The sequence below is a fragment of the Trachurus trachurus genome (genome assembly GCF_905171665.1).
Source record: "Trachurus trachurus genome assembly, chromosome: 6".
Taxonomy (NCBI): Eukaryota; Metazoa; Chordata; class Actinopteri; order Carangiformes; family Carangidae; genus Trachurus; species Trachurus trachurus.
The window spans coordinates 12,757,317-12,770,066 of record NC_139897.1 but is presented as its reverse complement, the minus strand read 5'-3'; the positions used below and the strand labels follow the sequence as shown (position 1 = coordinate 12,770,066).

The 12,750-nt window shown below is 40.7% G+C and overlaps 3 protein-coding genes across 3 annotated transcripts; all 3 read left to right on the top strand.

Annotated features, from left to right (window-relative positions):
• Window positions 1-588: 588 nt before the first annotated feature.
• LOC310987322 (sodium/potassium/calcium exchanger 2-like) lies at window positions 589-2,272 on the top strand (the record flags this gene model as incomplete). The annotated part of the gene is made up of 2 exons (XM_083973519.1): window positions 589-700; window positions 1,214-2,272. Exon 2 carries the CDS (start codon window positions 1,346-1,348, stop codon window positions 2,270-2,272), a length of 927 nt encoding a protein of 308 aa, XP_083829645.1. The 5' UTR covers window positions 589-700; window positions 1,214-1,345.
• A 90-nt stretch (window positions 2,273-2,362) lies between these two features.
• LOC310987321 (sodium/potassium/calcium exchanger 1-like) lies at window positions 2,363-3,667 on the top strand (the record flags this gene model as incomplete). The annotated part of the gene is made up of 6 exons (XM_083973518.1): window positions 2,363-2,367; window positions 2,482-2,533; window positions 2,653-2,745; window positions 2,836-2,925; window positions 3,110-3,270; window positions 3,396-3,667. 6 exons carry the CDS (start codon window positions 2,363-2,365, stop codon window positions 3,637-3,639), a joined length of 645 nt encoding a protein of 214 aa, XP_083829644.1. The 3' UTR covers window positions 3,640-3,667.
• A 3,108-nt stretch (window positions 3,668-6,775) lies between these two features.
• LOC310986795 (sodium/potassium/calcium exchanger 1-like) lies at window positions 6,776-12,527 on the top strand (the record flags this gene model as incomplete). The annotated part of the gene is made up of 9 exons (XM_083972872.1): window positions 6,776-7,819; window positions 8,653-8,712; window positions 8,941-9,049; window positions 10,242-10,322; window positions 10,910-10,998; window positions 11,178-11,432; window positions 11,518-11,607; window positions 12,020-12,186; window positions 12,278-12,527. The coding sequence occupies 9 exons, from the start codon at window positions 6,776-6,778 to the stop codon at window positions 12,525-12,527; spliced, it is 2,145 nt and encodes a 714-aa protein (XP_083828998.1).
• Window positions 12,528-12,750: the final 223 nt, after the last annotated feature.

The window sequence follows — 12,750 nt, the reverse complement described above, 5'->3', positions numbered from 1 at the left end:
TGGAATTAAACGAATAGAAAAATGAATTATAGTAAGATAATCAAAAGAAAGAGAAAGAAAAAGAAAGAAAGAAGAAGATGATGACTTTAATGGGTACAGCAGACTGAATACCAAATAGCTCATCGTCCGGTCTGCTGAGGACATGTTAAAAGGATATCTGCCATTTCTTTAACCACATTAATATCAGCGCAAATGTCACAAAGAATTTACACTTTAAAACACCAACTATTTAATGAGGTTAAAGCTTCAAATGAGATAACTTGTCACAGCACAGGACTGTTAGCTCATGTTTGCTAAATTACGATATCTTTCTGTAACACAGCACCGGAAGACCCGGCTGAAGAAACCTTCAGGTTGCTATTTCACTAATGTGATCATGTCTTTGTCCACGAAGTGAACACCTACAAACCACCGTGTATGAGTAAATAAATAAATAAATTCGTATACGTGCCATTCAGTTTGTAGCTCGCCATCCACTGTTTTGTGTTGCGCTGTGTGTGCACCGCTACTTCCGTCCGGCTGAAACTAGGGTTTGCTTTATTAGTTGTTCCTACCTGAGGACATTTTCTTGTTTTTGCGCTGAGAGACCTACATAAACACAGGGTAGGGAAAATCATTTATAACTTCAACAATACCACTGTAGGCTCGTTAACGCTTTAAAATGAAGGCTGTGTTTAGATGTCAATTCAAGCTGTGGTGGGTGAGTTGTTTGTGCCATAACTGACTTGAAAAAGTTTTGCGTGGAATTTTCTTTTTTTTTCTTTTTTTCTTTTACAAAGCAGAAAGTGTATTGTCCCTAAAGTGCCCAATAAGCCTTTTTGCAATTCTTTCTTTTTAAAAGGAAAAACTCTGAAGTAGCCTACTGCCTCTTAAAGGCTGTTGTCACACTTTGTTACTATGTTTATGGCTGAAAAATACTGTAGGCTAGATAGGCCTACTAGAAACTACAAGGGGTTTCAGGGGTTTGGGTGATTAATTAAAGTGTGAGAATGAGACACTGTCATATTCATCTTGTTTCGAGTAGGCCTATGCATATGGCCAGGATGTCCCACTTCCCACACCTCTGCTTTGCCAGATGTTTGGTAATGCTGCATCTATTTAAAAAAAAAAAAAAAAAATCAATGTGTTTATTTATTTATTTTTAAAGGAAATTTGCTCCCCCTACTGTCTCAATAGACTATAATTTTTATTTTAAATATCTCTTTGATTTCAGATTTACTAAATTCAAGAAGAAGATTGAAGATTTGCATCCTTTCACTCCACAGTCCGCTAATGAGAAAGCTGGACTTCACCTCTGGTCACTGATGTATTTTGGGTTTCTGTAGAGGTGCTTTTGCAGTGTAAAATGAACTCTGCAACAGGGAGGAGAGTGCAGCTGAGCCGAGGTTTGTTTCTCCCCTCTGGGATTTTCTTCTGTACCCTTTACCAGCTGACCATCAGTACCTATGTGGGGGGAGAGACTGGAGAAGACACTACAGAGAAGGCTATGACTCAGGGGCTGAAGGAACCTGTCACTGCAAAACATGAATTTGAGCCCACAGGTCAAACAACACCTGGGATACATTTAGTAAATCAACTGCAAACAACTTCAGATTGGAAGTCATCCGCCTCCACTGAATCTCACGCTTTTTCCGGTGAAAGGGCTGCATTCCCTAGTGATGTCTTTTCTATTGAGGACCGTCGACGAGGCTGGGTGATCCTCCATTTTCTGGGGATGATATACATGTTTGTGTCACTTGTAGTTGTGTGTTCTGAATTTTTTGTTCCTGCACTGGGAGTAATCACAGACAAGTTAGCCATCTCTGATGATGTGGCAGGAGCCACCATCATGGCTGCTGGAAGATCCACCCCTAAGTTTTTGTCCTTCCTCATTGGGGTCTTCATCGACAACAGTGATGTGGGAATTGGCACAATCGCTGGTTCAGCAGTTTTCAACATTTTGTTTGTGATAGGAATGTGCGCTTTGGTTTCTCGAGAGGTTCTTCATCTGACCTGGTGGCCACTTTTCAGAGACGTATCCTTCTACATATTTGGCCTCATCTTGCTCATCATCTTCTTCTTGGACAATGTCATAATGTGGTGGGAGAGCATGATGCTGGTGGCTGGGTACACTGTCTATGTGATTTTCATGAAGTTTAATGTGCAAATAGAGCATGCCGTCAAGACCCAGCTGTACAAACACAAATGCATTGTCAAAGTCATTGCTGTGGAAGAGCCTGAAAAGGTAAGTACTGCTGTGACTGTTGTGGGTGAAATCTCAAAGACCAGTTAGAGCCGTCTAATAAACATTGAGAAAATGGTTCAAACCATTTCAACCATTAATATATCATTAAGGAAAAAGTATGGAGCGCTTTAAAGTAACATGGGGTAATATTAAAGGCTTTAGGAAATAAACATGTTCAACCTTAATAAATTAATCCCGATACTCACACCAAATAACTTCTATTGTGTATGATGAGCACACCAAATGTCTATTCCTAGGGGGACGCACCTGCAGGAGAGGATGGGTCAGGATGCTCTCCAGAATCTGACAGTGAGAACGATCCAAAAAACAATAAAACCCATGAGGAGTCCACCAAACATAATAATTGTGAGAATAAAAAAGATAATGAAGAAGAAGAGCACAGAAAGGATAAGCCCCTTTCTTTAAAGTGGCCAGACACACCACGTAAACAAGCCACCTACCTCTTCCTGCTGCCCATAGTTTTTCCTCTGTGGCTCACAGTTCCTGATGTTCGCAAACAGGTAAGTCCAAGACACATTTCTGAGATTATCTATGCATCAAATGGCTCAACTGTGTTTTGTTTTTTTGTTTTTTTTGCATTTGTTTAACAGAAATACAGAAAATACTGTGTGGTCACCTTCCTGGGCTCTATTGTGTGGATTGCTGCCATCTCCTACCTCATGGTGTGGTGGGCCTTTCGGGTCAGTGAGGAAATGTTTTGCCTTGTTTTCTGATTGTGCACACAGGCACAAAGCAAACAGTGCTCACAAAGACTGGTGTATACCCCGATTGTAAATATAAAAAAAAAAAAAAATTGTTTTTTTAAAGATAGAATTTAACAGTAATTCTGTATTCTCTATTCTGAATGCTTGTTTACTCTTGTAGATTGGTGAGACCATCAGCATCTCACCTCAGATTATGATGATCCTGGCTTCAGCGATGTCCTCCCCCGACCTGATTACCAGTGTTATAGTTGCACGTAAAGGTCGGGGGGACATGGCTGTGTCCAGCTGTGTGGGCAGTAACATCTTTGACATCACTGTTGGGTGAGTTTCTAATAACCTAATATGTCATGGCTGCAAAAGAGAAGTGCTGCTGATGTACATAAAGTTCACAGGATTCTTCCTCTCCCTCTTGCGTTTCTTTCTCTTTCCCTTTTCCCTTTCAAAAGAATGCCAGTCCCATGGCTTCTGTACTCATCCATTCACAGTTTGGCTCCAGTGGAGGTCAGCAGCAACGGGCTCTCCTGTGCCATCGTGCTTCTTTTCCTCATGCTCCTCTTTTTTATCGTCTCCATTGCATCCTGTAAATGGAAGATGAATAAGACTCTGGGTTCCACCATGTTCCTGCTCTACTTTATCTTCCTGGTGCTAAGTGTGATGCTGGAGTATCGCATCATTATCTGCCCTCTCTAGCAGTTGTTTACTTCACTTGTAACATGAGGCATGTTAACCTATGCAAGTATAGTTCTAATGAGCAAGTGTCTGGTCATCATTGCATCCTGTACGTGGAAGATGAATAAGATGCTGGGCTTCATCATGGTCCTGCTCTACTCAGTCTTCCTCGTGGTACTGTACATGTGGTGGGGCAGTATAGCCAAACATAATGTTTTTATTCATTTGTATGCTTATTAAATAACTTTTGCTTGTGTATGCTATGAAGAAACATACAAAGCGTTAAACATACACATTTTGATAACTAATCCTAGATTTGTACTTGACTAAAAAGTACAACTACTTAAATGGCAACATACTGTAATGTCCAAGCACATTAAAACCTACTCCTGTACACACACCAGGCCATAACATTCAGGACTAGCCAAGAGAAATAAACAGATATATCAAAACATTTTTATTTTCTTTCCTGTACACATATACATGTACATTTAAACATATGCACATTCACATTTCCCCTGTCCCTTTCATATTCTGTCCCTATACTCATATATTGTGCCTAATATCTAAACACAATTGTTATTCACTTTCTCACTCTGTAAATTGTTTTTTCTTATTTTTTTTTTTTTTTAGAAATAATATCATTGTTTAATAATGCTGAGCAACGAATGTATTCTTTAGACAACATTTGTATTTCATGTATGGATGGTGAATTTCATTTTTTCATTTATCTGAATTGAAATCTCTCCAGGTTATTTTCCCAATCCCCTGTCACATTAAATATCATAAATAACAAAAAAATTGTAAATACCAATCACAGGAGTTCTTTGATCTTCTTCTTTTCTGACTATTTCATTATTTTTTATTATTCGCAGTGTTATCCTATTTGTATTTCATCTTGGGTTTTTTCCCACAAACATAATGACATATCAGTTTATCTCATGAATAATATAAGCACTGATTTAAATTTAAATTGTGAAAATTATGCCCTGGATGTCTCATTTTAAATGTTCTGAGGCCCTTGTTCCATGGGATATGGATGTGCACCAAATGCAGCTCACCAGCACCACCTGCAGGACAAAAACAGAACTACATTAATAAACACACCCCAAAGCTGACATCTCAGTGTTTACTACAAAGATTCATCCTTATATTTATGTTCAATTTTAATTGTATAACTTACAATATTATTGTTGTCATCTTTAGATATAGTTTTGACATTTTAAAACTTTTGGAGCCCCACACAGGAAAAGGTGGGCCTATGCTGAAATCATGTCAAAAGACGCTACCTCATTTCAAGATGTTTCACTGTAACATCTTTTGATAATCTGATGCCGAAGTCATACAGCATACAGTACAATGTCTGCCTCCGTTGGCAGATTAAAAAAAAAATTTTTTTAAAGAATCAAAATGTTTTATGCAAACTCCACCGGATTCTTGTTCTACATGATGCCAGCTGCCTCTGTGAATATTCTCATTTGTCATCGTTATCCCCAAAGATTCTTTCAAAATTAATTTTTAAAGAATTCCTAGGAATAGCCTACAATAGGGTCCCCTAATAAGAACAACCAGCCCTGCAACAGATGGTCCAGCTCCCACAAGGCCCTGATCTCAACACTGTGGTATCAGTCTGGGACTACATAAACTTTGTGACAGTGGACACTGAGTCTGTCTCTCGTACCAGGACATGAAACTTTGTTGACTTTCTTTTTCATGTTTACTACACTGTGATTTAAAAAATCTAGGCCTATAATTAAGTATATTTTTTAATCTCATATATTGTAGCTACATTTTAGAGTGTGACCCATTGTTTCAGTATCAGATTTGTATGTTGAATCTTCAAAGTCAGCAAAGTAACAAGTTATAATGGTTGGAAAGATAAAAGTATAAAAGTAAAAAAGCGCTTGTGGAAGTGGAAGAATAAAGTTGCATTAAATAAATACAACACACGTCCAGTTAATAATCACTTCTAAAGGCTGCTGTCTGGCTAACAGTGCTGCCGACATATCTTTCTGTAAACATAATAGCCAAATAAAACGTCGGCAGAGCAACTAAAAGACAGACTAGTGTCAGTAGAAACCTGGTAGAAACAAAGGATCTTTACAGCCTACCTTCGAAATTTTCTCACGCCAGCAGGTGTAATGTGCAGTACTGCGTCCGTCCGGCTGGAAACAGTGTAAAGGAAAATAGTTCCTATGTGATATAAATATTTTTAAAATTTCAGAATAAATGAAAAAAATAAAAACTCTGCAAGGAATATGTCCGCTAATTGTAAGTAAGTTATTGACTGGTTGTTTGCAAGTAAGTAGGCTAATCTATTCCAGTTCAAGTTGTGATGTTTCTCTCAATGTCAGCCTCTGTAAAATTAGGCTATTTATAGGCTATCCATTTATTTATTTTACATATTAGTATGAGACTACAGCACCACTTTTATTTAGCTCTCAATTGAATATTTCAATAAGAGGTTCACGATAAAGTGAGAGTGAGACAATGCAGATAATCCTCTTAGAAGACTTCAGGTATTATGCTGATCCATTGTGAAGACTTGCCCCGTGTCCTACATAACCCTTTGGCCACTTGCAGCAGTTTGGATTTTAGTTGTGCCACGAGCTGTGGAAATCTTTTGGAGATTTTTGCACCTCTGACTTTGAATATTCATTTTATGGTAAGTCAGCATTTGTGATCAAGGTGCATATTGTCTGTTGTAGTTGATCAGGAAATTAGCTAACCCCTTATCAGCCAACATTTTCTTTTTCGTTTTGATATCATCCATTGTCTTCTATGCATTCGTGTTTTACATTTGCTTGGTGTTTTCCTTTTTCTTCTCTGCCACTCAGATTGTTCATGTTCTTTCTCAGAAAACAACTTGTGTGTTTAGAGGGTAGCTTCTCAATGGGCTTATCAATAATATTGTGACACAGTTATGTATGAGGCGTACCTGCCAGTGTTTCTAAATGTCATTATGTCTCTGATGCTTCTGCTCATTTACAATTAGGTTGGATTTCCAGGGAGCTGAGGATGTGACATGAATCACACCAGTGAAGTTTTACATTCTGTCACCCCATGGTCCACTGGGGAGAGAGCAGGACTTGTCCTCTACCAAAGCCCATGTATGCAGTGTAATTCAACATAGTTCGCTGCAACACTGCCTTGGAAAATGTACTGTACAAGAAGAAAGAGACTGCAGCTGAGCCGGGTCCTGTTTCTCCTCTCTGGGGTTTTCCTCTGTACCCTCTACCAGCTGACCATCAGTGCCAGACTGTATGAACCTTTGCCAATGCCTCAGATTGGAGAGGATTTTATAGAGGGTTCAACAGAGGGGGTTGAGGAGGTAACTGTGGAGACTCAAGGGCTGGAGGAGCCTTTCACTGCAGGACAGGAGTTAGAGCTCACAGATCAAACAACGCCTGAGATGCATACGGTACAGCATCTGGATACAACTCCAGATTTGACAGCATCCACCCCCACTGAAGCTCCAGGATTGCCAACCACAAACCGGACTGTTGTGCACTGCATCTATGTGGCCCCTGAGCCTCCACAGGAAAGCCCCACACCAATACCGGCTCCTCCTGTAACCACCATCACTCCAGCTTCTCCTGGTGAGGCTCCACATGTTAAGGGTGAATATCCTGAGGATATCTTTTCTGTTGAGGACCGTCGCCGAGGCTGGGTGATCCTCCATATTTTTGGGATGATATACATGTTCGTGTCACTTGCAATTGTGTGCGATGAGTTTTTTGTTCCTGCATTGGGAGTAATCACAGACAAGTTAGCCATCTCCGATGATGTGGCAGGAGCCACCTTCATGGCTGCTGGGGGTTCTGCCCCCGAGCTTTTTACTTCCTTGATAGGGGTCTTCATTGCCCACAGCAATGTGGGCATCGGCACTATAGTTGGCTCAGCAGTTTTCAACATTTTGTTTGTGATTGGAATGTGCGCTTTGGTTTCTCGAGAGGTTCTTCATCTGACCTGGTGGCCCCTTTTCAGAGACGTATCCTTCTACATATTTGGCCTCATCTTGCTCATCATCTTCTTCTTGGACAATGTCATAATGTGGTGGGAGAGCGTGATGCTAGTGGCCAGTTACTCTGTCTATGTGATTTTCATGAAGTTTAATGTGCAAATAGAGCATGCCGTCAAGACCCAGCTGTACAAACACAAGAGTATTGTCAAAATCATTGCTGTGGAAGAGCCTGAAGAGGTAAGCACTGCTGTAATGAAACATGGCCTGGTGTATTATCACATGTCAGGTCTATAATAAGGTATTTCTAACATTTCCTGTCCTTAAGTGGCAGAGTTGTTCACACAGTATGTATATAATTGAGACCAAAGCTGGCACTTAAAAGAGCGATTATACAACTCAGATGAATGTACATACTGATTAATTAAAAATGTGCAGATCTTGAGGTACCTCAAATATCATTTATGTGCAGCAGTTTTGCTGGTGTTTAATCTTCTCAACAAAACAACACTACCACCACACACACACACACACACACACACACACACACACACACACACACACACACACACACACACACACACACAAACACACACACACACACACACACACACACACACACACACACACACACACACAAACACACACACACACACACACACACACACACACACACACACACACACACACACACACACACACACACACACACAAAGATCCATATGCCCAAAAGTGAGACCATTGCTTATGTGCATGCATAATTTTGTGTCTTATCCTGCCATGCTCATCAGAAAGCTGGAGCTGAGGTTCCTCTGAAGCAAATGTGATTATTTGATCTGCTGAAAATAATGCTTTACGTCCTACGCCCAAAGTACATTTTCTTATTGGTTTTAATTGGGTGAGCAGTAATTTCACCAAATTATGATCCTATACAGAACACAGAGCTACATTTTCTTTCTGTCACCCTACCATAACATTATATGAAGTTTATACTAATATTGATACTCTAAAAGATTAAATAGCTTTGGTCAACTAATGAATGATTATCACTGAAAAAACATTGTTGCACGCAGATGGATGGGGACGATGAAGATAATGCCCCTCCTGCTTCAGAGGACAAGAATCGGTTAACGGTAAAAAATCAATTTTAAGTCAACTACAAGAGAAACTCACAAAAAGTACATGTACATATCGACTTAATAATGTTTTGCTTCTTATTTACCCTCCTACTGTACAATTTATAGAACATCATGGAAAGTGTTGGCACATGTAAAAGCAATTGTCTATGAAATGAAATACAAGGCTGCCTTCCACTCTGTTGTGAGTAGCTGTTGTGACCTCGGCCATCTTTTCCCCCCCAGTTGAAGCCGGCCCTTCAGCGAGGGGGAAGTTCAGCTTCTTTACACAACAGCACCATGAGAAACACCATCTTCCAGCTCATGATCCACACGCTAGACCCCCTGGGAGAGGGTGAGTACCATATCAGTGTGGCAACAAGCCAAATGACTGTGTGTCTTTAAAACTGCTCTCACAATGAGTCTCTGCGGACTACGTCCTTCTCATAGTAAAATGGATTAGCAAAGTGTCCCAAATGAACGCAGCGCTAAGTCCAGATTGAAACTATAAGCAGATAAATACCCACCTCACTCTATGGAGGGATACACTTGGAGGCTCACAAAGAAATATTGAAAAAAAAAAGATTCACAGGATACACTAAGCTTGGCTCTACATAGACATGTTGTTTCTATGAATACATAATATAAAGGCATCCCTGAAGGGTGATTAATTCTTTTAGTCAGAACAAGAGAAGTATGAAGATATAAACTGCTGATAGCTCGTTAAATAGAGTGGTCATGGACAACTTTCCCACAGTTTCCTCTCATAGAGAAGTAGAGTTCACTCGATGGTGTATCATGCATTACAGTAACCCTAGACCATCTTACAGAAATGTTCCTGTTTCATTGCTATTGTAGACTATCTTATAATTTTTGTACCAGTGGCCCTGGTCATTTCTCAGGCCTTGGGGCAACAAACACTCAAGCATAATAATCAGCTTTTACATGAGTCCACACAATCACACGGCTGGTAACCCCTGTTTCAACTCATTTCCTTCAGACCACTATTGACACTGCGATGCATTAAAGCAAAATTACAAATGTCTGTGACTTATTTAACTTCCCTAAATTAGAATGTGCTGTCAAACTAAATAACAGAAACATGGTTTAGATCAAATATAATTGTCATTTTTTTGGGGTAATATGAGCACAGTTAGAAGACAAACAAGCTTTAAAAGTTTGAAATCAACAGCTTTACTTCTGTATTTACTTGTCCATTTGAAACCATTTGCTGTTTCTATTGGTCGAAGCAGCAGTGGAAGTCATGTGCAATATAATGAGTTTCCCTGTCTTGTCTTGTACTGTGCAGCACCTCTCGTGCAATTCCTTTGATGAGCTCATTTTTCCCTCCATGACATTGCTCTCTGCTGCGCTAAGGATTATGCTGCTGGTGTTGTTTTTGATGTTGTGCTGCAACATTTTGGTCCGTGCTTAATTCATGATACTGTGACTGATTCTCTGTCCTCCATATATCACTGAGAAGTTATTCCAATTAATATCACATTCTGCCCACTGAGTTTTGTTTTTGCTTGTTTGATTGTTCGTAGGAAAATTTAAGGAAAAGGCTGAGACTCTGAATAATGTGGCTAGCCGGAAGGCAGAGAGAAAAACTCAAGACAAAAGTGAAGGTAACTTGGAAGGAGGTGTTGGTCAGCCCCTGAACAGATTCCTTTCATTAAGCTTTCAGAGTCTGCCATGAGGAGACCCTGTAAGCTGCACGTTTACAACACACTGCTTCTCCACAAACCACGCATGAGTCTGAGTCAGGTTTTGTGATTGCATGTCAAGGTTAAAGTCAACTATAACGTAACGTAACGTTGCACAACATAATATATTTATTTTGGAGGAATCCTAACGACTTGATGGGTAAGGCTTATACCCAGGCTTAGGGGCTCTGGTATCTTCTCTAAGAGGATATCCCATATGGGAAAAAATATCTTTATGTGTGCGTTAGTTTTAGTTAAACACTGTAAACTTAAGAGACTACATCTAATTGTACTCAGGTACAATGTATTATAGAAAATCAACATATCTAGAACATTAGAGCAATGGCAAAGTACCTATAAAGAGCATGCCATAAAATCCCCAAAAGCTGGTTTCATTTCTCTATATGAGCAGTTGTACAATAAAAAATAACATGTGAGTTCTTTTAGATAGCTGATCGTCAGAGGCATGAGGGAAGTGCACAGACAGAATCTCTGGTTTCCTTTTGCAGGCAGTGGGGGGAAAAGTGAGCAGAGCAAAGAGCCAGAGGCAGCCCCAGCGACAGACAAAGAGAAGAAGGAGCAGCCAGAGGATAAGAAGGTACTCCCAGTCCCCAACCATGTCCCGGTGGTTATCAAAAAGCCCAGAAGTCAGTCTTTGATACCTGTTTATGTAAGAGTCAATGTACAAAGCTGCAGCTTTTGGCAATCGGCCTCTTTAGACTTATCTTGCTGCTGCTGATGTCCTGTTTCTGTGACGTCTTTTCCCCAACACCAAAGGACGATGTACCCGCAGGAGAGGATGGGTCAGGGGGCTCAGATGACTCGGGCAGTGATGAAGACTCCAGCGATGAAGACAGCGATGAGTCTAGTGAAGATGAAGATGATGATGAGGATGAAGATGATGAAGACGAGGAGAAAGAGGAACCACTGTCTTTAGAGTGGCCTGACACACCACGTAAACAAGCCACCTACCTTGTCCTGCTGCCCATAGTCTTCCCTCTGTGGCTCACGGTTCCTGATGTTCGCAACCAGGTGAGGTACAAATACATTTCTGATATCAGCTGTGGTGGCTCAAAAAGTCTGAACTCTGTGTTTTTTGCTTTCACGTCCACAACAGAAATCCAGAAAATTCTTTGTGCTTACCTTCCTGGGCTCTATTATGTGGATTGCAATCTTCTCCTACCTCATGGTGTGGTGGGCCCATCAGGTCAGTGACTTGGGTCAAATTCTTAGATGAGAATGAAGCTTTCTCATGATAGTGCAGTCTCTCTCAAACATTTTTACATCTAGTTCTGTCAAAAACTGGACCACAAAGGTGTTTGTGGCCAAAAACAGTCATACAGTCTCACCCCTAGGTCTTTGTGTTACCTATGGATGAGACCCTTGTGAAGACATGTTATTCGTTTTTTATAGAGATCCCCTATAGGAACCCAGACTGATTTAACCAAAAACTTCCATTTGATCAGTTTCATACTGACCTCGAAACGCAAGTAAACAACAACAGCAACAATTAGATGTTATAAAGGACAACCCTCGTAATGAGAAGCTAAAAATACACAGAGAATTGACTTGACCTGGATCCATACATGAGAGGTGAAAAGACTGTTTTGCCCTTGTAGGTGGGTGAGACCATCGGCATCTCTGAGGAGATCATGGGCCTCACAATCCTGGCTGCAGGGACGTCCATTCCTGACCTCATAACCAGTGTGATTGTGGCACGTAAAGGCCTCGGGGACATGGCTGTCTCCAGCTCTGTGGGCAGTAACATCTTTGACATCACTGTGGGGTGAGCTGCAGTAGTCTAAATGCGTCACAATTTCAGAGGAAATGCTGTTGGTTAACTGCTCTTTGTGTTGCTCTGTGTCCCACTCTGTCAGTCTGCCAGTCCCATGGCTTCTGTACTCCTCCACCCACGGCCTGGCCCCCGTGGCCGTCAGCAGCAACGGGCTCTTTTGTGCCATCGTGCTTCTCTTCCTCATGCTCCTCTTTGTTATCGTCTCCATTGCATCCTGTAAGTGGAAGATGAATAAGACTCTGGGTTCCACCATGTTCCTGCTCTATGTTGTCTTCCTGGTGCTAAGTGTGATGCTGGAGGATCGCATCATTGTCTGCCCTGTTTCCATCTGAACTAAGCTCTCTCTATCTCTCTAGCGGTTGTTTACTTCACTTGTAACATGAGGCATGTTAACCTATACAAGTATAGGTCTCATGAGCAAGTGTCTGGTTATCTGCAAACACCTTTCAGAAATCTTGTGTATTTATTATTTTATTCTTGACTCACCTGTCAGCAGCTGTACACACACTACAACATTTACTAGAACTGTTTGTTCATTGTTAGACACAGTGGCAG